Source organism: Macaca thibetana, chromosome 16 (genome assembly GCF_024542745.1).
Source record: "Macaca thibetana thibetana isolate TM-01 chromosome 16, ASM2454274v1, whole genome shotgun sequence".
NCBI classification, from domain to species: domain Eukaryota; kingdom Metazoa; phylum Chordata; class Mammalia; order Primates; family Cercopithecidae; genus Macaca; species Macaca thibetana.
Window position 1 is genome coordinate 45123332 of NC_065593.1, and position 23285 is coordinate 45146616.

A 23285-nucleotide genomic window follows, 5' to 3' on the forward strand; every position below is an offset into this window, starting at 1 on the left:
GAAAGAGAGAAAGAAGAAGAAAAGAAAACATTACCGAGGTGACCCAGCTCAAATAGGAACCTGTGTCAAGGCCCTCAGTTACCCCATCTGTCAAATGGCGATAACCAGATCCCCACCCTGTTGGCCTCTGGGGCTGTTTTGAGGCACACAGCAGACTAAGGATGAGGCAGAAGGAGCGGGTCTCAAGCTCACGGAAGGGATTTGTTGGATGCTCGCAGCCACACAGATGAGGGGTCCTCCAGCAGGGCTCCAGAGCTAGGGAGACGCACCCTAATCCAGTCCCCTCACTCTCAGAAGGTAGGCTCTTCCCTCCCCCATGCCCGCAGGAGGCGGAAGGGAGGAGGACCTCCAGCCCACGGACGCCAGCCGGGCTGGCAAGGGTTAAGGTGGCAGCTGCCAGGCAGGGCTGAGCTGAGCAGTTTGGTTTGAGGGCTGCGTGCAGGCGGGAGCAACGAGGCGGCAGCCGGGCAGACTTGCTGGAGACACTGCATTTTATTAGGGCTGGGCTGCCAGCAAAGGGAGGGAGAGAGAAGGAAAGGGCAGAGAGAGAGGAAGGAAGGAGGGAGGCAGGGCGGGCAGGCGGGCGGCTCTGGGATGAAAGGATGTTGTAAGCTCCCTAATTCCTCCCTGCTCATCCCGGCTCTGTCAGGCTGGATTAACTGCCCAGGTGACCTGCTGCGGGGGTCAGCCCCACCCCGACCTCCCCTTCCTTCTCTCCTCATCTCTAGGCCAGGCAGGTCACCCTCTTCATCAGCCCTGGTGGGGGCCCCCACAGGCACAGGGGCTGGGGATGGAGGCCCTGGCAGGGTACCAGGGTAAGGCTGCTGAGCCCATCTTCTACCAGGTGCTTCTTGACTACACCCATGGCCTCGTGACAACCTTTGTGAGGCAGGGAAGAAGCAGGGCGGGCTAGGGAACCCCAGCCTGCCCTGAGGGTCACTGTTCTCCAAAACTTAGACACAGCTGGCATTCGCTAAACTCCTGCTCTGTGCCAAGCACTTTGCATGTGACCTGTCACAGCTTGGGAGGTAGGTGGCATAGTACCCATTTTTCAGGTGGGAAAACGGAGGCAAGAGAAATGGAGTCTCTGCTGAGGTCACATAACGTCTTACTTGCCAATGCTAGAATTTGAACCCCTAGGTCTGGAGAATGGGTGCTCTTAATGGTGGGCTTTTCAGAATCTCTGGGCATCCCAGTGCAGAGTGTCTGAAAGCTGGAGCCACCGCAGCCCCACCCATCCCAGCTGGCCAGTCCTCCTCCCTGAGTTCTTCCCTGGGAGGAGAAACGGAGAGCGGAGGGCTGGTCCTGGGAAAGCTTAATGTTGCAGTCAGGAATGTGTGTGCTGAAGTCAGCTGACCTGGATTTGAATCCTGCCTCCAGTACTTTATTGGTTGTGTGACCTTGGGCAAGTCACTTAACCTTTCTAAGCCTCAGTTTCCTCATCTGTAATGTAGGGATAATGCTACCTACCCAGCAGCGTTGTTGAGAGGATTAAATGAGAGAATGTGAGTAAAATACTTTACAAGGTCCCCAGCAGATGGTGAGTACTACTCAGTTAATGGAAGCGGCTGCTGCTAATGGTGACCAGGGAGATGAGGCTTGCTCCCCAACCTGCCTCCTGCCCCATCCATCACTCCACACCCCCAATTCAGACCCAGCCTACTGGCTGCACTTGCTACATTGGCCGACCCACCCATCTGTAGGTGCACTCATAAAAGGAATAAATCAACCAATTATTTATTCAGCACCTGCTATATCTCAGGCATGTTCCAGGAGGTGGTCTGACTGATGACCAAAGCCTGGAAAAGGAAGGCACAGACCCTGTGCTAGAGCTCCAGGGCCAGAGGCAGACCCACTCGGGAGGGGCCTGAAGCTGGGCACACCTGACATAATCCAGGGAGGACAGGACGGACTGTCAGAGGAAAGGGCAAGGCAGTTGTTGGTGAGTGGGAGGGAAGCCTGGAAAGACTGCATAGAGGAGGAGGCATTTGAAGGAAGCCTTGAAAGAAGATGGAAGCATGATAGGCAAAGATGGGGGGGCGATTCTGGGAACATATTCCCCCTCCAGGACTCCATGGGGTCAAGAGGAGTGAGGCTTGTGAAGCCTGATCGCAGCTGCCTTATGAATCATGCTGGGGCCAGTGCAGGGAGGGAAACCGCAGACCCAGAGGGTCCCCAGATCCATCCTGGGTGTCAAGCTAAGAGAAGGGTAAGGGTGTTGCCATTCCCAGACCCTCAGGTTTGCTGGAAGATGCCCCAGCACCTTGAGCTTGGGGTAAGGAAGCTCCTGCGCCTCTTTTGTGAGGAGGTAGCTTCTGCTTTTCTCACTTAGGGAAGTGGATGAGAAGGATGGTCTCTCTTTCCCTGAGGACCCTTCCCTTGAGGGGGTCCCAGATACTAGGGGACCTGAGAGACCCCACCCAATTCAGCCTCCATATTCCACACCCTTCAGCACCACACCACCCCTATTGCTTATTACCTAGTCCAGCAGAGCCACTGGGGTAATGTGAGCAAAGTGGTGAAGATTCTAGACAGCTGGCAAAGGCCCCTGACACTCAGCCTCCCAGCCCCTGACTTCCAAGACCCTAGATGAGGGCTCTAGGTGGCTACGTTGGTTGAGTTCCATCAACTAAGCCTGGAGGCGATTGGAGGAAAAGGGGAGAATGGAGGGGGAAGAAGAAGGGGAAGCAGCCAGCACCCTGGCCTCTGTTTTTCCAGCTTTAATTGCAGTGTTAATCACCTTAATAAGCTGTTTACCAACTACCCAACAGCCTGAGACTTGGAGACTTCGAAGGCAAAAAGTGCTTCGGACATGAGTTTCCGAGGCCCCAGGCGGGAGGAGGATGATGTTGATGGGGTCCTAGTGGGGCTGGGGACAGAGGGAGCAGGTTGGGGGATTGCGGGAGAAGGCCGGGGCCAGGAAGTCAGGGAAGGGCAGCCTCAAGCTCTTCCAAGGGGCCCAGCAACCTCTCCACCAGAAGCCCTTGAGGCCTCTTCCTCAGGGAAGCCTTCCCCCATCTCCAACATGGGTCCCCAGCCCCTGCCTTTCTCTTTTGTCACTGGGCTGTGCTTGTCACCACTAACTCAGTGACTCTCTGCAGGCTCCATCCTAGCTCTGTGGAGGCAGAGCCTGCATGGCGCCTTCCTTATTGCTTTGTCCCTAGCTCATAGCATGGGCATGAACCACGTGGAGTATTTTTGTTCCCCCTGGGGAGGGTTGCTGGGCTGGAAGGCAAAGGACCTGGAAATGCCTTTTTATACCAAGGTCCCTAGGGGCAGAACTAGGGAAGAATCTGAACTGGGGGCATCAGGAATGAAGTCAGGGACTGGGGCATGTTCTCCTGGACACCCCCCACCCTCACCTCATGCCTAGCACAGGCTGGAATAGCAGGATGCTCAGTGAACACAGAATGCATGAATGATGACATGAAATGATCGATCTTGGGACCCCTCTCCTAGTCCCTCTCTCAGCATCAGGGGAGGGGCTGTGAGGGTGAGGGGGACATGATAACTGCCCCTCCCCAGGCTGATGGGGGTTAAATGAGATGACAAGAGGAGAGCCCAGCACCCAATTGCTACTCCTGAGCAACTGCAGGAGTTGACAGTGATCGCACTCTCACTAGGCATTCTCCTCTAATCATCAGGAAGCAGGCCCAGAGAGGCCGTGTGACTTGCCCAAGATCACACAGCAGGTGAGTGTTCTTAGTGCTCAGGCCCCTCTCTCTACGCCAGGCTACATCTGGACAGGCACTGCTGAGTGGGCTCTCAAACCCTTGCAGAACCAAGAGAGGCCCCTGGATCACAAGCAGGTGGTCCCAATGATCTGACGTCCCTGAATGCTTTTCTTCAATTGGCCCATTTGGTTGGGGAATCTAGCAGGCTTTTTGGGGGTGGGACAGAGTATGGACCAGGCCTATTAAGCTCCAGGAGTGTCCTGGGAAGCTCAGAGGCCCAGGAAGCATTAAGGAAGGGCCAGGAGTCTCCTGGCTACCTCTGCCTAAGATGAGGAGTCAGAGGAGGGGCTTAGGGGTCGGGCAGCCAGGATAGGCACTTTGGAAGGAGACAAACCTGGGGATGGGGACAGAGGGTGGGGCCTCGAGGCCTAAATTCCTGGGTTGTCTCCTGGGGCAAATCAGAGCAGGATTGGAAGTGTCTGCTGAGTCAGCAGGGAACAGAGACTCCACACCCTGGAGGATTAGCTGGAGCGGGGGAGGGGTGTCCCCTACCCCAGGCAGTTCACCTCGCACCTGGCAGCAGCGCGTCCTTCCCTGCACACTGAGGGTGCCTGGCCACGTCATGCAATGTGTGTGGCACTGTCCCACACCCACCCCCCAGGTCAGTCAGGCCTGCCCTGAGCTCAGGAACCACTGATGGTGAGTGGGGGAGGATGATGTGCCTTCAGCGAGGGGAGGGTGGGCAACTGAAGAAGTCAGAAGGCCAGAGGGAGCAGGAGGGGGGCTGGAAAGGAAGGCAAGCAGAAGACAGTTGCTCCCAAGAGCAGAGAGATCCTCCCAAGATCTGGGCAGGGACGGTGCTAACGGAAGACCTACTGTGTGCTAAGCCCTATGCCAGGAGCTTCCACAGGCAGTGTCTCATTTCTTCCTCACAGCTACCTGCCAAGGTCAGTGGCATTATTATGCCATTTTGTTGGTGAGATCAATGAGACTGTGTAACCTCAGGTCAGTCACTTGCCCTCTCTGAGCCTGACTTTCCCTCATCAATGTAATGGAGCTAATCATATCTCTCTTGCAGGGCTGCTGAGGAAATTAAATGAGATAACACATATAAAAGGCTTAACACAATGATGGGAGCTCAACAAACTGTACTGTCAGGTTTTTGTCTTGTTTTGTTTTTTGGAGATGGAGTTTCACTCTTGTCACCCAGGCTAGAGTGCAGTGGTGCCATCTTGGCTCACTGCAACCTCTGCCTCTGGGATTCAAGGGATTCTCATGCCTCAGCTTCCCGATTAGCTGGGATTACAGGTGCCCACCACCACGCCTGGCTAATTTTTGTATTTTTAGTAGAGATGGGGTTTCACCATGTTGGCCAGACTAGTCTTGAACTCCTGACCTCAAGTGATCTGCCCGCCTTGGCCTCCCAAAGTGCTGGGATTACAGGCATGAGCCACCGTGCCCGGCCTGTACTGTCAGTTTTAGATTAAATCAGCCATGAGCAGGTAGGACACTCCTCAGTGTCCCTCCTCAGTTGGCCCAGGGAGTTCTATGTACCCTCCATGAGTCCGAAGTTGACCCTTTCTTCTCTGTCAGGGGAGGTCACCTACAAAATTCCTCCCTCTACTGGAAAAGTGCTTCTTGATCTCATGGTTCAGATAATAGAAGGATGATCACCCAGGAAACCACCACGTGCCTAGAACCAGCAGAAGGGATGATGACAGGGGTTTATGTATCTCAGTTACTGATCAGTTAAAGATCTGGCCTCCACGTCTATATGCTTAAGATTTTGTTTTGCGTTTCCATTTTAAAAGGAATATTTTTCCTTATTTATTGCTATACTAAAGATCAGCTACTGATGTCTTATATTTAGCTCATATCTAGCCACTATGCCCAAATTCTCTTAATTCTGGAAAATTTTTTCCCCTGGAGTTTCTTGAGTTTTCTAAGTATACAATCAAATATCAGTAAAAAGAGATTTTTGTTTGTTTTTTCTTTTTTTGAGACAGAGTCTCACTCTGTTGCCCAGGCTGGAGTGCAATGACACAGTCTCGGCTTGCCATAACCTCTGCCTCCCAGGTTCAAGTGATTCTCCAGCCTCAGCCTCCCAAGTAGCTGGCATGACAGGCACGCGCCACCACACCTGGCTAATTTTAGCATTTTTAGTAGAGACGAGGTTTCACCATGTTGGCTAGGCTGGTCTTGAACTCCTGACCTCAAGTGATCCACCCGCCTTGGCCTCCCAAAGTGTTGGGATTACAGGCGTGAACCACCGCACCCAGCCGGAGATAGTTTTATCTCTGCTTTTTTGCGTAGTCAGAGGAAATCTGGGGTTACAGGAGGGGGCAATCTTTCATGAATGAAGAAGTCAGGGGCCTTGTCTGCCTCTGCATTAGCTCTGACTCAGGCAGGCACTGTATGGACTTCCCTCTTCAGTTGCCTTCCCACCTGAGGTGTTCAGAGGGACCAGGGAGCACAGTCAGACATCCTCACTCTTTAGCCAGCCTCCTGCACAACCTCCTCTACTAGTCACAAAGCAGCTTCTGTCCAGCCCATCACCCACACTACAGGGTGGCTGAGGAAGATAGCCCACTCCATGACTTTACTCACAGGTGGCTCCAACCCAAAAAGAGGCTTGGTGGGAATAGAGACTTCCTTAGACCACTTGGCCACCCTGACACCTGGGAATAGGGACGTCCAAGCAGAGAAGAGCAATAGAGGAACTGGTACTTGGGCAAGATTCCTTGTGGACAGAGAGTGTTTTCCTTACTTGTCAGTCAGAGATACTAATAATTATGAATCCTTGCTGAATACTTACTGTATTATTGTGACTTTTTTTTTTTTTTTTGAGATGTAGTCTCGCTCTGTCGCCCAGGCTGGCGTGCAGTGGCGCGATCTTGGCTCACTGCAATCTCTGCCTCCCGGGTTCAAGCGATTCTCCTGCCTGAGCACCCCAAGTAGCTGGGATTATAGGCATGCGCCACCACACCCAGCCAATTTTTTTGTATTTTTAGTAGAGACGGGGTTTCACCATGTTGGCCAGGCTGGTCTTGAATTCCTGACCTCAAGTGATCTGCCTGCCTCAGCCTCCCAAAGTGCTGGGATTACAGACATGAGCCACCGTGCCTGGCTGACTTTTGTGTTTCAACTCCTATAGTCCCCACAAAAACTCTAAGAAGCACATGCTCTCATCTTCATTTTCCAGGTAAGAAAGGTGCAGTATAGAGAAGTTAAGAAACTTGCCCAAGGCCATCGAATTGGACTTGAATCAGGAATCTGGCTCTTCATTGTTTTGCATTCCTGGGGGTAGAACTAGACTATTCTCCATTATATGGCGAACTGGTGGGTCAGAGAAGTCAGGGGGATGGAAAGAGAGACACTTCCAGCACCATTGGTCTAGCCAGGGTGAAGGAATAAGCCACTATCTCTCCTAGCATACCTGGCATTTTTCACAAATTACTAGGGGTGCACTCTCCTTGTCTCCATGACCTTTGGAGGCATCATTTGATCATTGGCCCTACTGCATAGGTGAGGAAATAAAGACCCAGAGATGTGAAGTGACTTGCCCAAAGCCCTCTCAATTGAGTGCCTGCATCTCAGAGTGCAAATCCTTGAAGACTTTATAAGGGCTCTATGGAGGAGGAGGTAAATCTTATTTCAAGGGGGTTGGGGGAATAACAATTATCGCTTGGATAGGGCTGCCAAGGGGCTGGGAATGGGAGGGATCCAAAGTCAGAGATGAGTCCCAAGACAGAATTCAAGGTTTAGAAAGGCAGGTAGAAGGGTTTGAGGAGCTAAGGCAAAGACCTGGGTCACAAGGGGTGGAAGAAGCCTGCATTGGTGGATCCAGCTGATCCCCCTGGGCTTGGGGAATGTGACAGGAGCTGGGCAGAGGCATGTCAGGAGCCTCCTGCAGTCTGGCTTCCCCCAGGATCTGTTGGAGCAAAGAATTCCCGGCGGCTCCAGGGCTGGGAGGAGGAGCTTGCAGCAGGCCCCAGCTTGCAGAGACAGAGAAAGCAGCTTCTGGGTTCAGCCGGAGAGGAGTGGTCTCGTGGCTCTCTGGCAGGCAAGGCGGGCAGTGGAAAGGACATGGCCTGGCAAGTGCCATGTGGCCCCATCCCCTCTTAGGCCTCTACCCAACCCCATGTGCTGAGCCTCTCCACCCCAAAGAGAGTGGGAGCATCAGGGTTAAGGGAGGGGTGAGCAGGCAGAGAAAGAAGCCAGGGCGCCCTGGAGTCCCTAGTCCGAGAGGGGAGGCCCATGCAGCTCTCTCTGGCAACCTCCAGCCTGAAGAAGGAGTACAAGTCTGAATGGGTCAGGCTAAGGTGCAAACCAGGACAGAGAAGATAATCATGGCATGGGCTTGTAGGTGGAGGAGATGCCCAGGGAACCTCTTGATGGAAGTGGGATAATCCAGATGTGTGCTCCAACCTCATGATGTGGCCTCTATGTTACATCAGCTGGAGGTGGAGAGGGTGAGAGAGTGGGGGCCACAGGCTTGAGTTAAATCTCATGTGGCGGCAAAATGATCTTCCTTAGGCTTAACCCCGAGCAACTAAACTCTGAAAGGAATGGTTCATACAGAGCTGAGAGGAATCTCTTCCACAGAGAGTGGCACCCTCCCCTGGAAATGAAGTCATCTCTCCGTTTTTGGGCCAGAGAGGCCGAAGGCCTGGCACTGTGAGACACTGAATCAGAAAGCTTGATGTTTGGAGGAAGCTTGGGGCCGACTCCTTTCCCCTTCCTGAGCTGGCCAGACATGCCCCCTACGGCGCCAGTGGGGCTGAGTACCTCAGCATCATCAAACTGGGGGGCTGGGAAGAGCCAGCTATAGGATGCATCCCATCTGCGGCACAGGGGAGCTTAGTCTAATGGTAGAGACAGGGTCTGCCTTACAAAGCCCCAGACTAGAGTGGAAAGTGGTGGTAGACACACGTTAGCCCACTCTGGTCCCTGCACCCAGAACTTAGCAAGAGAAATTATCTGAGTTGCAGAGAGGGTATGTAACTTGCCCAAGGTCACACAGCAATTAGTATCAGGTACAGATCTTTGGTTCGCAGAGCTGTGCCTTCCTCACCACTCTGTGATCCCAAGCCCCTTCCTGCTTCCCTGGATGGGAGTCAATGTCAGGGAAAGGGGGCAGAGGGATCAGTGGAGACTTCTGAGGGAAAGGCCACTTAAGCCCCCTTAAATAGCCTCTGGCTTCCTGTGGCAGAGCTGGACTCCAAGACATGTCTGGGAGCCATGAGTTGTACCAGGAAGGGCTGGGGACAGAAGCTCTTCTTGCTAGAGCTTAGGAAAAGAAGTAGGCAAAGCTTCAGGGAACACAAACAATCAACTCAGAATAAAATTATCAGATCTCTGTGGCTGTTCAGCCTCTCTCCTCAACCACTCACCAGGGAAATGTTCCCAGAAAATAGATGCAGAGCTAGGAAAGGGAGAGAGAAAGGGAAGGGGCAGGAGAAGATAGAGAAAAAGAGACTGCCCCCCGCCTACACACATGTGCTTGCACACAAGGAAGCTAGTCTGTATATTTCTGGGCATGCACGTCTGTTTCTGCCTATGGTCAAGTCGCTGGGCATTTCCCTTTCGGTGCTTCGCTGTGCTGTGCTTTTCTCTGTGAGTATATAAGCTGCGAGGGCATCTCTCTGTGTATGTCCATGTACAACCATGGGAATGCTTCATGTACACATGTGTCTACGTGTGGCTCTGCCCACTCCCTGCACCCCATTTTGTGTGTCCGCCTGCCTGTGTGCATATATCTTCTGTGGGTTCACGTGTGCACATGCGCTGTCTGTGTGCCTGGCTCCCTGGCTGGTCTTGTCTCCAAGCATTTCTCTGGGGCCTTTGCATTCTGAGGTTAGGAGTAGAAGGGCCTTTTATTTCCACCCCCACCACCAAATTTTCTTTTTTTCTTTGAGACCGAGTCTGGCTCTGTTGCCAGGCTACAGTACAGTGGTGCAATCTTGGCTCACCGTAACCTCTGCCTCCCGGGTTCAAGTGATTCTCCTGCCTTAGCCTCCCGAGTAGCTGGGACTACAGGTTGCCCGCCACCATGCCTGGCTAATTTTTGTATTTTTAGTAGAGACAGGGTTTCATCATGTTGGCCAGGATGGTCTCCAACTCTTGACTCACGATCTGCCCACCTCGGCCTCCCGAAGTGCTGGGATTACAGGCGTGAGCCACCGCACCCGCCCGGCCCTATTCCCCCTTTTTAAGCAATCTGCACAGCCCAGGAAATGGGGAAGCGGAAGTATGGTGAAGAGGCCACTTGTCGCTCTCAAAGTGTTTTCATCTTGGAAGGAGAGACAGCAGTCGCCCAAGGAGTCACTGATAGAACTTCTCCCGGCTCCCCAGGTCCAACAGCCATGCTGCTCAGAGAAGGGGCAGGGGCACGAGGTGGGGTGGGGTGAGGTGAGGAGAAACAAGAGCTGAAGGAACTCTTCCTCTTTACCCCACCTTGAAATGAGCAGGGAAGATATGAAAGAGAAACACTTTGGGGTCGGTGACTTTTTCTTTTCAACCATCATTATTAAAACATTACTCACCTCCTGGAATGGGGTTCCTAGGTCAAGGGGAACCCTAGTCTCTTGAAAGCCAGCTCCTTCATGGGCGGGCTTGAAACGATCTTTGCAGAGGCCTGAAGCCCATCCCCACACCTCGTTTTAACCCCCGGCTTCCCAGCTTCTACCTCTAGTTCCCTCTCAGCTCCATCATGGCCCCCTCCTGCCTCCTCCTGGCCAAGTGAGGCCTGGGAAGGAAAGGGTTATCCCGGGGGCAGTGGGGATGGGAAACACCTGTAGGATGCCTTTTGGAAGGAAGAAGCCTTGTACATTCAATTGAGAGGAGCTTTGCCATCACTATAATGGGAGGAATTGGGATTAGACACCAGGCAGAAACTAGACAGACTTTGAGCAGGGGAGGAGAGAAATGAGAGTCCCGTCAGCTTCTTGGCGGAAGCAGGAAATCACTGTCCACCTTCTCAGACTTTTCCTCTCTCTACCCACGTCCCTTATAAATTCTGGGGAGGTCCTTGATCTCCAAGGCCCCCGTCTACACAGGCCTCAGCTACCGGGATAACATTCCATTGACTCTCTGGATACAATCCCAGAAGCAAGTCCAGGCATCCAAACTCAAATGAGGTTTGGAGCTGAGTAATCAGCTGCTATGGCTTTGCAGACATTTTGTCGGGGAACAACCAGCTCCCCACCCCCACCTCAGATTTTGGGGTGGAGGAGGGGCGGCCATCACTGGGTGTCTTCCCCCTCAACCACCACCACATTCTCCCTCTTCCCACCTGCAAGTAATTTGGCCAATGGGAGGGCAGTTAAGATTGCAGTGTGGAATCCCTCAAGATCTGTGTGTATTTGGTGAGGAGGGGGCTACCTCCCTTCCCCTCAGACCCCATGTGCCCTTTTCCTCTTCACAGCAGCAAATTACTTGTAATTATCTCACATTGAAAGCCTTCAGGAGCCGCTCCCAAAATTGCTTTAATTGAATTAATTAAATCTCATTTTGCTGGGAGAAAACATGGAGGCATGACTTAAAATAGTATATAGGGAGAGGGAAGGTGAGTGGCCCAGAAAGGAGGGGAAGCCCGAGTCAGCTTTCCCGTAGCTGAGACCCTTGTAGTGCCCTGGACATTCTCTGGACACACTTTCCCGTCTTCCAGTTGCAGCTGACTTCAGACGCACTGTGCTGCGTCTCCTGCATTCAGGACCTTGCCTGCATCCAGCTCTCGGATGGTGGTGACCAGCGATGTTTTGAGTTCTCCAGCCTCAATCCTCCTCTGCCCTCCTAGGAGGCAGTTCTCCCAGGGGCAGAGGTGAATGGATGGCAGTAGGAATTCCCCCTCGCTGAAACCCCTCCCCTCTCGTCCCCCGATAATAACAGCAGTTGTAAATGCCATTTATTAAGTGCTTACTATGTTCCAGGCACCATGTCAAGCATGTTACAAGCACTATCTCATTTTGTCATCACAATCACTCTGCAAAGCAAGTCCTATTAGTATTCACATCTTGGGTGGGGGTGGGAGATGGGAATAAGCAGGGCTCAGAGAGAGGTTAAGTAACTTACCAAAAGTCACACTGCTAGAAGGTGACAGAGCTGGGACTCTCTGTAGCTTAAAGCCTCTGTTCTTAACCATCCAGTCTTGGTCCCCCTCCCTTACTGACTCAATTTTCCCAGTGGGGCTCCCCCAGGGGAAGGAACCATGGGGTTCTCCTTCTACAACCCTGATGGCCTGAGGGAAGGGAACGGGCACCTCCTCCACCGGGGACTCCAGGCCCATCGCCACCCAGGAGCTCAGGGAAACTGGACCAGCTCCCAAATGGAAAAGAGATTCCCATTTCTCCTGAAAGGATGGATAGAAGGAAGGGGGCAGGGGGGGTGGGGGGGGGTGAGGGGGTGGGGGGGGCGGGGGGCGGGGGGGGAGGGGGACGCTGTCAGCTCAGCTGGCCTCTAGCTGAGAGAGTAATTACACTCCTTCTGCTACTTAACTTTACAACCTGGGCTGTTGTTTTAACAATGTGACTTGTGTTGGGCTGTCCAATTAATCTCGCCTTTGGAGGCTTTCCTAGATGGGGCGGTAGATCTTATCTTGGGTCTGTGGAAAGAGGAGTGTGCAACCTGCAGTGGGCGGGAACAGCTGCCCGGAGGGCCTGTGGCCTCAGAGGAGACCAAGAGAAGAGAACTGGGGCTGGGGTGAGAGAGCCAGTGGAGCCTGGGGCTTGGCGCAAGGGAAGGCATTGGAGGAAGTGGAAGATATTTGTCCTCCTGGCACTCCCATTCCTCACCACTCCTGGATCTTGGCTTTGGTCTACCCGTGCCATGTGCCATCCCCAAGAGAATCCTCTGGGTGTGTTTTGTGGAATAAGGGTGGTCACTGACCCAGAACAGGGTGAGGAATAGGGGCTGAGGAGGAACTGACTGTAGGCATCAGGAGCTGGGGGATTTCATACCCCTCTGCCCTACATATGACTCCAATGTGGGCTTCTCTCTGGCCTGCAGAGGTTGGCTGGAAGTGTCTGAGTGGGCTTTTCAGACTGGGGCAGGCACCCAGTTTGCAGTGTCTGGGAACAGGTCTAGGCAGTAAGAGGGAAGCTCAACTTGGAAGATTTTTGCCTGGATTTGGAGGCCCCTCCCCCAGCCCCTCAGGCCATGCTGGGCTGGATTCCCTGAATTATTCTGCCACCCTTGTCCTCAGCTCCTCTCCCAAGGCGCTCCTTATCCTGCTGATCCTGGTGGAAGTGGGGGTGGTGCTATGTGTTCCAGTGGGGTGTGGTGGCCAGGAGTCTGTCAGGTCCTGCTGCTCCCCAGGCCGCCTGCCCTTCTCACCCAGCACTGAGCCCCCTGGCCCAGCCTGAATTGGAGGCCCTTGACAATACCCACACCTCCATCTGCGTTTTCCTTTGCCTGGAACTCACCACACCAGCGTCTGGTCATTCGTTTGCCTCAGTCACCATGGTATCCCAAGGATCTAGCAGAGCCCAGGGTCTCCACATGTTTGTTGGATGGAAGAGAATTCCAGTTCCTTTTGGTGTTTTCCTTCTCAGACCTGCCCCTCCTCCTTCCCCAAGGTGAGCTGAGGCCATCCTGCCCCCAAGCAGCACACTTCTCCAGGTAGGACTGGACCGGATCCGTGGGTGTGCCCTCTCTCAAGGTGAACAGGGCCTCTCCCTGGACTAAAGGTGGGGCCTAGGGACTGTAAGGTGCCTGGCTCCTCTAGAACTGGAGAGCGTCTGCTGGGGAGTCGCACTCAGACCCTGCATGAGCATCTCCTGGGTTCACACGGGAGCATATTAAATTATGGACGTTGTTAGAACATTCCAAAGCCAGAATCACAAAGTTAGTTAGTGGCCAAGACAAATCTAGAATCCAGTGCCTCTGATGCCTGTAATTCCATGGTAGAAGAGTCAGATGGGCCAGAAGAGATGCGTGACCAGGCCCTACCCATAAGAAGTCAGGAAACAAACACATCTCACACCCAGAACGCAAAGTTTTGTACAAACTTTAATCTCTGGAAGCTGGTGGTGTGAAGCTCAAGCTCCAATTCGTTCTAAATCTGCACAGTTTCTTTGAACAGAGACAGCTGCAAGGAGCTGAATCAATGGGCCTACTCACCTATTTGGGGGTGTCTATACCCGTACTAATCCAGAGAGCCAGTTGGTCCCCATTTCCCCCCAAGTGTTACCAGGTTTCCAAAAGTGTGTGCCTGTGGGTTCATTAGGGACTAGGGATGGGGAATAGGAGGGAGCTGCTCAATAAATACCTATTGAATTATATGTATAATTGGTTCCATTATCTATTCAAAAAGGGGAGACGGGGGTGGGGGGTGGGAAAGAGGTTTTTTTTTTTTTTTTTTTTTTTGGAGGAGAGTATAAATTACCCATAGGTCCACAAATTCCACATTTCTCTGCATCTCTTCTACCTTCCTGGATGGTAAGTAGGTAAATCAGTTATGGGGGTAACGGGCTGATCTCCAGGGAAAAATTGCTGGGTGGGTGGGAGCTAATGGTGGTCCACTTCTGCTTTTGCTCACAAATGGGTTAGGCAAGGCCCAAGGCACACAAAGAAAAAAAAATACTTAATGTTTCTTATTGGTTTTGCACCCAGGCTGTAGTGGGGATTCAGTCCTTTTCAAGAAGGCAGGGGGAGGGGAAAGAGGGAGAGGGAAGAAGGAGTCAGGGAGTGGCAAGACCAAGGGTCCTGGGGACAGTCTCAACTCCAGCCAATGGCTCTCTCTCTCCAGAGCCTTTGTCCATCTGAAGGGAAGGTGTCCAGTCCATGGTAGTGGTGGGGACAATGACTATGGCTGAGGTCCTTGATTTAGATGTTTGGGTTAGGGGTACAGCCTCTGTCCCATTCCTTTTTCTCCTCTAACTGCTTGTCCTCCAGAGAAAACCCATCTGGAGCTGGTTTCCTCCCAGCCCAGAAGGGGTGCAGGTGGACTGCCTGGGTCCTGGACTTTGCAGGAGGGCTGGGGGCCTGGCCCACCCTTCCCCAGATTCACATCATCTGAGGCGAAGCCAGGACATCTGAGGAGTGATGCTGATACCAGGCTCCAAAGCTGTTGCCATAGCCACTGGTGGGCAGAGTCCCTGCCTTGGGTAGATCCCAGAGGGAGGGGAGGGGGGGGGAGCAGGGAGACACAGAGAAGGTCCTCCCAGGGAAGTCCCCTTCCTGCCCCCCAGAGTTCTGCTTCAGGAGCTTCTTATACTTGGAGCGTTTGTTCTGAAACCAGATCTTTACCTTTGGGGAGAAAAGGGGAAAGAATGAAAGATCAGGAGGAAGGTATGTGTGAAAAGTTTCGAGAAAGGGAAAGGGATCCAGGTGTAGGTGCAGTCCTGGGAGACCAGCAGAGGCTGGGAACATTTGCTCCAGTCCCCCACAGCCCCAGAAGTCTCCTGAGTTCCTGCCTCTGAGCTAGTATCCATGTCTCCCTGTCTGCCCTACCCTCCTCTTCCTGACCCCCTCCACCCCACCCGCACCTACATGCACACCTTTCAACACATTCCCCCCAAGGCTTACTAACAGCCAGCTATGAACATTCCCTGGAGAACTGTGACAACAGGGCCACAGCACCACGCCATCAGTCATTCACAGCTGGGGCTGGGGGATGAGTTCCCAGAGAACACGTGTGGGGAAGGTGAAAGCTGGGGAAGGATGACACTGGCCCCACCTGGGTCTGGGTGAGGCCGAGCTGCGCTGCCAGCTGGGCCCTCTCGGGCAGCGCCAGGTACTGCGTGTGCTGGAAACGCTGGTTTAGGTGCTGCAGCTGCAGGCTGGAGTAGATGGTCCTCGGTTTGCGGAGCTTTTTGGCTGGAGCCTGAGGGCGCCGCTCCGAGGGTTCCGGGGACGGCCGCGGCTTCTCTGAGTCTGGTGGGCAGCACAAAACGGTGTAGGGGGCGAGGAGGGAGCGAGGGGGTAGGATGGGCAGTTTCATAGGCTTATTGGCATCTCGTCTGCAAGCCGTCGGCGGCAATTATCAAAAAGCGCAGCCACCAGGATCGCCCCCTTGGCCCCTGCCTTCTACTTTCCGCGTGGAGCGATTCAACCCCCACGTTCACCGCGCCAGGTGATACAAGGGGCAGTTCTGCTCCCAGGGAGCTCCCACTCCTATGGGTTCTGTGACCCTAGGAAGAAAGCGCCGAGGGCCACAGCCAGGGTACCGCGGAGCCTGCGGTGGGAGGTCGGAGTTCAGCCCCGGGCGGTGGCGCCAGCTTGGGGTAGGGCGGGGCAGAAAGGCTAGGTCCTGGGCTGAGCCGAGGCCTAGAGATGACAGAGGAAGGACACAGCAGGCGGAGGGAACTCAAGAGCAATGCTCAGAGGCTTGAGATGGTGTCCGCGTGGCAGCCTCCGGCTGCGGCCAGCGGGGTGGGTGAGAGGCCCGGCTGAAAGGACCTTGAATCCCAGCCTCGCAGCGCGGATAGAGACCCCAGGTTTGCCCTGGCCTCGCCTACTGTAACGGGCTGCCCCTCTGCTCAGGCGCACCCAGCAGGAAAAGTGACCATCACTGCCCCGCCACACCGTGGCCGGCTGGGTTTCCAGGGACCCCCAGAAGCCGGATCTGCGTGGGGCAGCCCCTTCCTTCGTTGGGCGGCGCACACAGAGCGGTTCCGGCGGCAGGGAAGGTGACTCGGGTCCCGAGAGCGCGCAGCGCAGCCCGGCAGGGCCACTCCTGGATCGCGCTGCGGTGCCGCCGCGGGGGATCTGGTCAGCTCTGGCCCTCCTAGCTCTCCAGGAATCTCGGCCGTGGGACAGCCCGGCCCTAGAATGCTGAGGGGCAGGGGAGGGCTGGGCCGAGGGGTTTCCGTTCTTCGAGCCGGCCACCCAAACCTGCGGGGCTCTACGGGGACGCTGGAGAGGTCCCAGGCGATCGGAGGAGTAGGGCGGATGAAGCAGCTGCAATGCCCGGGGGCTTAGGGCAGCGTTCGCCGCGTTCCCTGCAGGTCTGCCAGCCGACCTGAGCCGAGAGAGAGCGGCTTGTGTCCGCCCGCGTCCCCCCACCTTCTTCCCCTAGTCGGGCTCACCCTCCACACGTCAGTGTACCCGCCCTCGGCCAGCCGCGGTCACCAGCTGCCGTCACCTCCCCCGCATCCCTCACCCGTGGCCTCGGGCGCTGCGGGCTTCTGAGATCCTCCCTCCTCGACCCTGCCTCAACCAATTCCCAGAAAAACCGTTGAGTTTCCGCTCCCGCCCGCGCCTGTCCTGCCTCCCCTGCCTCGACCCCACTGCTGGCAGCTCTGGGCTGGCAGCCCAGAGCCCACCCGCGCCTCTCTGGCTGCGTGGACTGTGCAATTCGAGCGGCGACGCAGAGAGTCTCTGAGGCCAACCCAGTTGCTGAATTCCCACAGCCCTCCGCGCCCCATCTCTCCCAGCAGACCCCCTCCAAGTTCCTTCCCTGACAGCTGTCTTTCCCTACCCCAGTTCCAGCAAATCACGACTGGATCTGCCCGGGTCGCGATCATGGAGCCCCAAGGCCTCTCTCCAGGCCCGCTGCTCCCGACGACTCAACGGGGTGGTGGCGCCGCTCATTTGGAGCCAAACCCCTTCCCAAGGCAGGAGTGGACATAGAGTGGAAGTAAAAGGAGGACCCCAAGCTCTCGATCACACGCCCTCCACTCCAGAGCTCCCGAACCCACCAGTTCCAGTAGAGAAATGCTAGAAATGTACTCTAAGGAAATCTGGGTGTGTGTGGTTTTTCGTTGGATGGGGGAAAGTCCTTAAAGAAAATGAACTCTCCACTCTGTTGTCCTTAGATCAAACAAAGGGAAGGCAAGGGATGTGTCAGACAAGACTGACAACACCAACCCTACTGCCAGCAATTCTCCTGAGGACAAGGTCATGGTATTCCCACCCTAGTCCCCAAATGCATAACACAAACACATCTTATTCGCATACACTAAAGGACAGTCAAAGGGATTCATTTGTAAAAACTAGAACTACTCCTCCCTGCAACTGCCCCTACTCCAACCATACCCCGCAGCCCAGGAGAGACAGCCACAGTTCTGTCACTGAAGGCAGTTAACTTTTGGAGGGTTGGAGGAAGATCCCTAAAATCGATGCTCATGGCCGCATGCTTTGCCCATCTATAGGTCAAAAAAGTTGAGCTCCCAAATCCTAGGGTCACTTCTGGCTCTGATGGTTTGTGAGCATGTCAGAGCCACAGGAGAAGGGAGGAAGATGTCTTGGTCCTGAGCTGACTCCAGTGAAGTCAGTGACCTAGTGGATATGCCTCCTTGGAAGAGACTGCCAAAGACAATTGCAGGGGGAGGGGGTGGGCAATTAGATGGAGGCAGATAGTCCAGGGACCTGGAGGCTAAGCTGGAGCCAGTGCAGATGGGATTGTGGACAATGCCATACCCACATTGTATGTCAGCTCAGCTGCAAGACCCAGGATCCCAAAGACGGGCCAGGTTCTCCACTTCATTGAGGCCTTCCAGTGAGCACTTTCTCAGGAGCTCAGAGTTGCTCCAGGCAACGGGAACTGTGGCCTTACCTACCCCAAAGCCAAAGAGTGGAGATGACAGCGATGGCCTCTCCTTTGACTGGAAGGCTGAGGTAGTCAGGGAAAGATGAGGGACTTTCTGGCCAACTTTTGGCTACCTTCTCGGAACAATGGATGGAGGGATCCTAGTTCCAGATTCTGCCAGGCCAGCTTCCCGTCAAGGTCAGGCCTGGTCTGAGGAGAGCAGGTAAGGCCAGGGAAGGGAGAGGACAGAGCCCAGAATAAGCCTGGATGTCTACAGCCCTCTCACTAGGATTTGATTTGTTTTTCAGGGTTTGGCTTGATCACTGCTTTCTGAGACTAACCCAGAGAGGGGCGACATGGGGCAGGAAGGGAGTGCAGGATGGGTTGTGGCGGGGGGGCGGGGGGATTTCTGACCAAAGGACTAGGCCCCCATCCCCACATCTGGAGTGCTTCAGTTTTCCGTTACTAGTAGGTATGCACAGCCCCGCTGCTCCAGGTTGGGGGTGGGAGGGAGCCCTTTCGCCCATCTTTACACAACTGCAAATCGAAACCAGGTCGGTTTTGAAAGGAGACCTAGATCAACTCTCCCCCGCCCCTCCCCCCGTGTCTCCCGCCCCATCCCTTCACCCTCCCCCCCACCCCCACTTCCCAGGGAATCCAAGTAGGGTTTGAATCCCGCTAGCTGCGTCCAACCAGGCGAGGGAGAAGTTTAGGGGCACACAGGAGCCGAACCCCAGAGGTGGGAAGAGCCGCCACGGCCGAACTTACCTGCCTCGCGTTCCTGAGGGTGCTCTGCGGGGCCGCAGAGGGGCTGAGAGAGTGCCGCGGGTTGTTGGCAGGGCAGGTAGGAGTCTCCGGGGTTCGCTGGCTCGGTGTAGGGGTAGGACAGGAGGTGGCCATACGGCCTGGAGTAGGACAAATTGGGGGAGGCTGCGGTTGTAGGGGACAGGCCAAGAGGGTAGGCAGCCGCTACCGACGGGACGGGGGCGAGATCTGGGAAGACAGCTTTGGAGGCGTCCCGGCCGGGGAGGGGGCAGGGCAAAGAGGTCATTGTGTCCAGGGCCCCGGCAGAAGGGCCATGGCCCGGCACGTAGTCCGCTCCCTCTGCCAACTCTCTTTTCCAAGCCTCCGGCGTTGGGCCGGACTGGCCCCCCAGCTGGCAGCCCCCACACTTAAGATCCCAGAGAACGTGTCTCTCTGAGCCTCTTTCAGCGGAGAACGCGCGCCTGGGAAAGGGGTTCCGGGGGGGTGCCCCCCCATGGCTTTCCCCTCCCCCCTAAATCCATGGGGGCCCCCTCCTCTCCTTCGGGTTCGGTTCCCGGGACCCGACGGGGGCCCCGCCCTCTTAGACGTCCCGGATTGGCTACCGCCCGCGGTGACCTCACCGAGACTTGGAGCCGGGCCCCGCCTCCCGGGACAGCCCGCGGTAGAGAAGTGTGAAATAGGAGGGGGGCGGTGCGCACTCTCCAGGCCGGTCTAGCTAGAGGTCTTCTCCGAGAGGTGCTGGGGTTGCAGGGCGATTGGTGCAGTCCAGGAACCTCGGTTATAATGGCAGAAATGCTAGAGAGGTGGCGAGTCTGGATGCCCAAGGGACAGGGAGCTGCGCGGTGGGCAGAGGCCCTGCGGCCGCGGAGACTCAGGGAATCTGCATTCGCAGTCTCCCGATTTCGGGGTCTACACGTCGATTCTGGTCCAGCCGCAGTGGACCTGCAGGGGAGTCAAGTGCAGACCGCCAGCGCCAGCCGCTTAGTCAGTGCGTCGGAATGCGCCGCTGCTGAGCGCCGGCAGTTTGTTGGTAAATAGACGCCGGGGCTGGGAGGGTGCCGCCCGGCGCCCAGCCTGCCCCGTACGCGTGTGGCGCGCACGCCCCCGCGGGGCGCCCTGGGCCTGGCACGCCGAGACCGCCGCTGCTGCACCCCACCGTCCCCCGTGCTGGCTTCCGCTTCCGGCAGGGGCCCGAAGCTGAAGAAGGGATCCGCCCTCTGGGCTTTAGCCTCTGTGGTACCCCGCCTTTGCTGGCGCCGCGGGAGGCTGAAGTGTTGCTTGAACCCGGACGAAATCTGGGAGTGGGAGATGAGTCCAGTTGGATGGCTCCTGGGCGGGCACAGGAAATACTGCAGGCCAGTCTCCCTGGTGCATTTTCCAGGCTGTGTTCAGGACTTGCTTCTAAACATTAGTATCCATGGCCTTGATGGACACGTGTCCACGTATACAAGCATTTATTGACACGTGTACACAGCTACACAGGCACTCCATTCAAATACAACATATATACTCACATATACCAACATAGAGGTGCCTACACTGATGTTCACACTAGCATTTGTCTATAAAAAGAGAGGTTCATTTATAGATCTGCAAACAGTTTAGGCTGTGATATGCATACATCTACATACCTAAAGATGAATGAGCACTATCTCTGAATAAAAACACTATCTAGTACTTGTCTCTTACATAGATTCACGAGTATACAAGTCAAATCACTGGTGTGCATACTCGAAAATATAGAAGATCCAAGCACATAACATTTATACTTGTGTTCCTACCCTATGAGAGATACCTGTCCACACACATCTAAGATGCCTTATGTTGTTAGGGGAGAGACCGTTCCATCCCTAAACCGCCAGTCTTCACAAATTCCCCCACATACCCAAACACCTGTTCCCACTTTATGCAACTTGGCAGGCATATTCATGTTTGTACACGCACACATGCTCTCCTTGTTAGGGTTCAGAGTGAAGGTAGCAGTCGTAGAATTGGGAGATGGAAGAGGATGGTGATAAGAAAAAGAGGAGATCAGGCAAGGTGGCTCAGGCCGGTAATCCCAGCATTTGGGGAGGCCGAAGGCAGGCAGATTGGTTGAACTCAGAAGTTCGAGACCAGCCTGGGCAACACAGTGAGACTTCTCTCTACAAAAAGTACAAAAATAAGCTGGTCATGGTGGTATATGCCTGTAGTCCCAGCTACTCAGGAGACTGAGGCAGGAGGATCACTTGAGCCCTGGAGGTCAACTCAGCATGAGTCGAGATTGTGCCACTTCACTCCAGCCTGACTGACAAGTGAGACTCTAAGTCGAAAAAGAAGGAGAAGGAGGAGGAGGAGGAGGAGGAGGAGGTGGCAGCCTGGAAGAATAGGAGAAAACACTGGTTGGGGAATGGCTGAGCCCAGGCCTCCTTAAAGAGGCAAAATCAATCAAATGGATGTGCAGGGGTGGTTGGAGCTCACTGTCAGGCGTCCTGCAAGGAGGAAGAGCAAGTCTATTTCAAACTAGACTCCCCAGTGGAATAGACAGAGGTGAGTTTTTCCAAGGAGAGACTCCTCTAGCACCTGGCTTGGAGCTCTTCATCTTGAAGTCTTGGAGCAGGGACGAAGGGGCTCTTGAAGGGAAGCTTCCTCCTCTGGGCAGCTGGAGAACCCACTCCCATCTCATCCAACAGGGTGTGGAGGGTTGCTCCGTAGAGAAATGCTTATTCTATGTGGGACTATCTTTCTTCCTTTCTTCCTCAATTCTAGCCATGCCACCATCTCCTTAGAGCTGGAGCTGTGAACCTGTGAGGATATATATCCTTCTAAACCTTCCATTCTACCATCACCATTTTCCTCTACAGGGATGGAGGCAGCCTTACAGCAGTGCTAAGGAGAGGTTTCAGGGATGGCATCAAAGGTGTGCATCAAAGGAAGAGAATGTTTTTTTGGGTGGGGTTGGCTGTGAGGGAGGGTTTCCCAAAGGAAGTGCTTTTGAGCTGGAATTGACAGGATGAGTGGAAAGACATTTCCTCTTAGAACCATATGCACAGGATTCTTTCTTATAAGACCTAGGAAAGAAGGGCAGGCATGGGTTTTCTGGCAGGGCTCTGCCACAGTTGGCTTTGGGCATCCTCCAAAACCAGGAGGTCCTCAGTGCATACTTGTCTTAAGTTCTAAGCTCTCAGGGCATCTCTGAACTCAGAGGATCTTCACCCCTATGCAGCCACAGGACATACTCTGCAGCCCTTTAGAATTTATCAAGCACTCATAACATCCAAGTCCTGTGCATCTACACACACACACACACACACACACACACACACACGCTCGAACCCCAGGTACTATTATCCCCATTTTACAAATGAGGAAACATCTCCTTCCATTATCACCTGTTTCTTCAAGGCTCGCTTCTCCTATATTCCAGAGGGTGTGGGGCTGGGGCACCTGCTTGGAATAACCTGGAGTCTCCTCAGAAGCAGGCTCCCCAGGGAGGGATCCTCTCCAATAGGACTCTCATCTCATCAACCTCAGGAAAGGTGGACATGGTGAGGATGTGGGCTGGGAAGCGCAGTAATCTCGTATTGGATTAGATGGGAGAGAGGATGCTTGCTTAGGAAAAAAGTTGGACCAGTACAGAGACGATTAGCATGGCCTTTGCACCATGATGACACGCAAATTTATGAAGCAATTCCATATTTTACCAAAAAATTTTAAAGAGGGAGGGCTGGCTTGAGACGCTTGAGGCTTGGGTTCTGATCCAGTTCAGCCATGAAGTTGCTGGTTGGGATAGTTTGCATCAGTCATTTGCCTTCTCTGAGACTGGTTTACCCAGAAGGGATATAAGAACTGAGCTGGACTAAGAACTCCAAGCCTTTGTCATTTGCTTTACGACAAATTGCAAAAACTAAAATCCAAAACCATAAGAAGACCAAGAAGAAGAAGGGGAGAGGAGGAGGGATGGAAAGAAGGAAGAAAAAAAAGGAACTCTCTCCTGTCACTACCAATACCTCAGGCTCCTGGGTCGTCACAAAGGCCAGAAGTGGCTCTCCCAAGTCTCCCTCACAGACCTTCTCGCTTAGCGCAAGTGGCCCGCTCGGAAAACTCCAGCACCCTGGCGATGCCGTGGGGGGCAGACCTCGGCGTCCAGAGTTGGGGGGAGGGCATACGGCGCCGCGGGGGTCTAGGGATTGGGCCCAGGCGCGGGGATTGGACCTGATCCGCTAGGTGGACGGTAGTTTGCTTACTCTTCTCGGGTCGCCGGGCAAAGGCCATCGCAACTGCTCCGGTAATAATTCCTTGCGCAGCGTAAGCACCCACGGCGGTGGGATGCACTCCTTGTTTGATCACCCCGAGTTCCGACTTTCCCGGTAGCGGGAATTCCCTCAGAACCAGCC

General features: G+C 54.5%; 2 protein-coding genes and 1 non-coding gene across 3 annotated transcripts in view; 1 reads left to right on the top strand and 2 right to left on the bottom strand.

Annotated features, from left to right (window-relative positions):
• The window catches only part of PDK2 (pyruvate dehydrogenase kinase 2), a 254121-nt gene that overhangs the window by 115218 nt on the left and 115618 nt on the right, over positions 1–23285 (bottom strand). The window lies entirely within an intron of this gene.
• On the bottom strand, positions 13664–19474 carry DLX4 (distal-less homeobox 4). Its single transcript, XM_050765714.1, has 3 exons — positions 18913–19474; positions 15352–15548; positions 13664–14921 (listed from the first exon to the last, which is right to left on the bottom strand). The coding sequence occupies exons 1-3, from the start codon at positions 19193–19195 to the stop codon at positions 14679–14681; spliced, it is 723 nt and encodes a 240-aa protein (XP_050621671.1). The 5' UTR covers positions 19196–19474; the 3' UTR covers positions 13664–14678.
• On the top strand, positions 22487–22590 carry LOC126940000 (U6 spliceosomal RNA). The gene has a single exon (XR_007720533.1). It is a non-coding gene; the product is annotated as a U6 spliceosomal RNA (small nuclear RNA).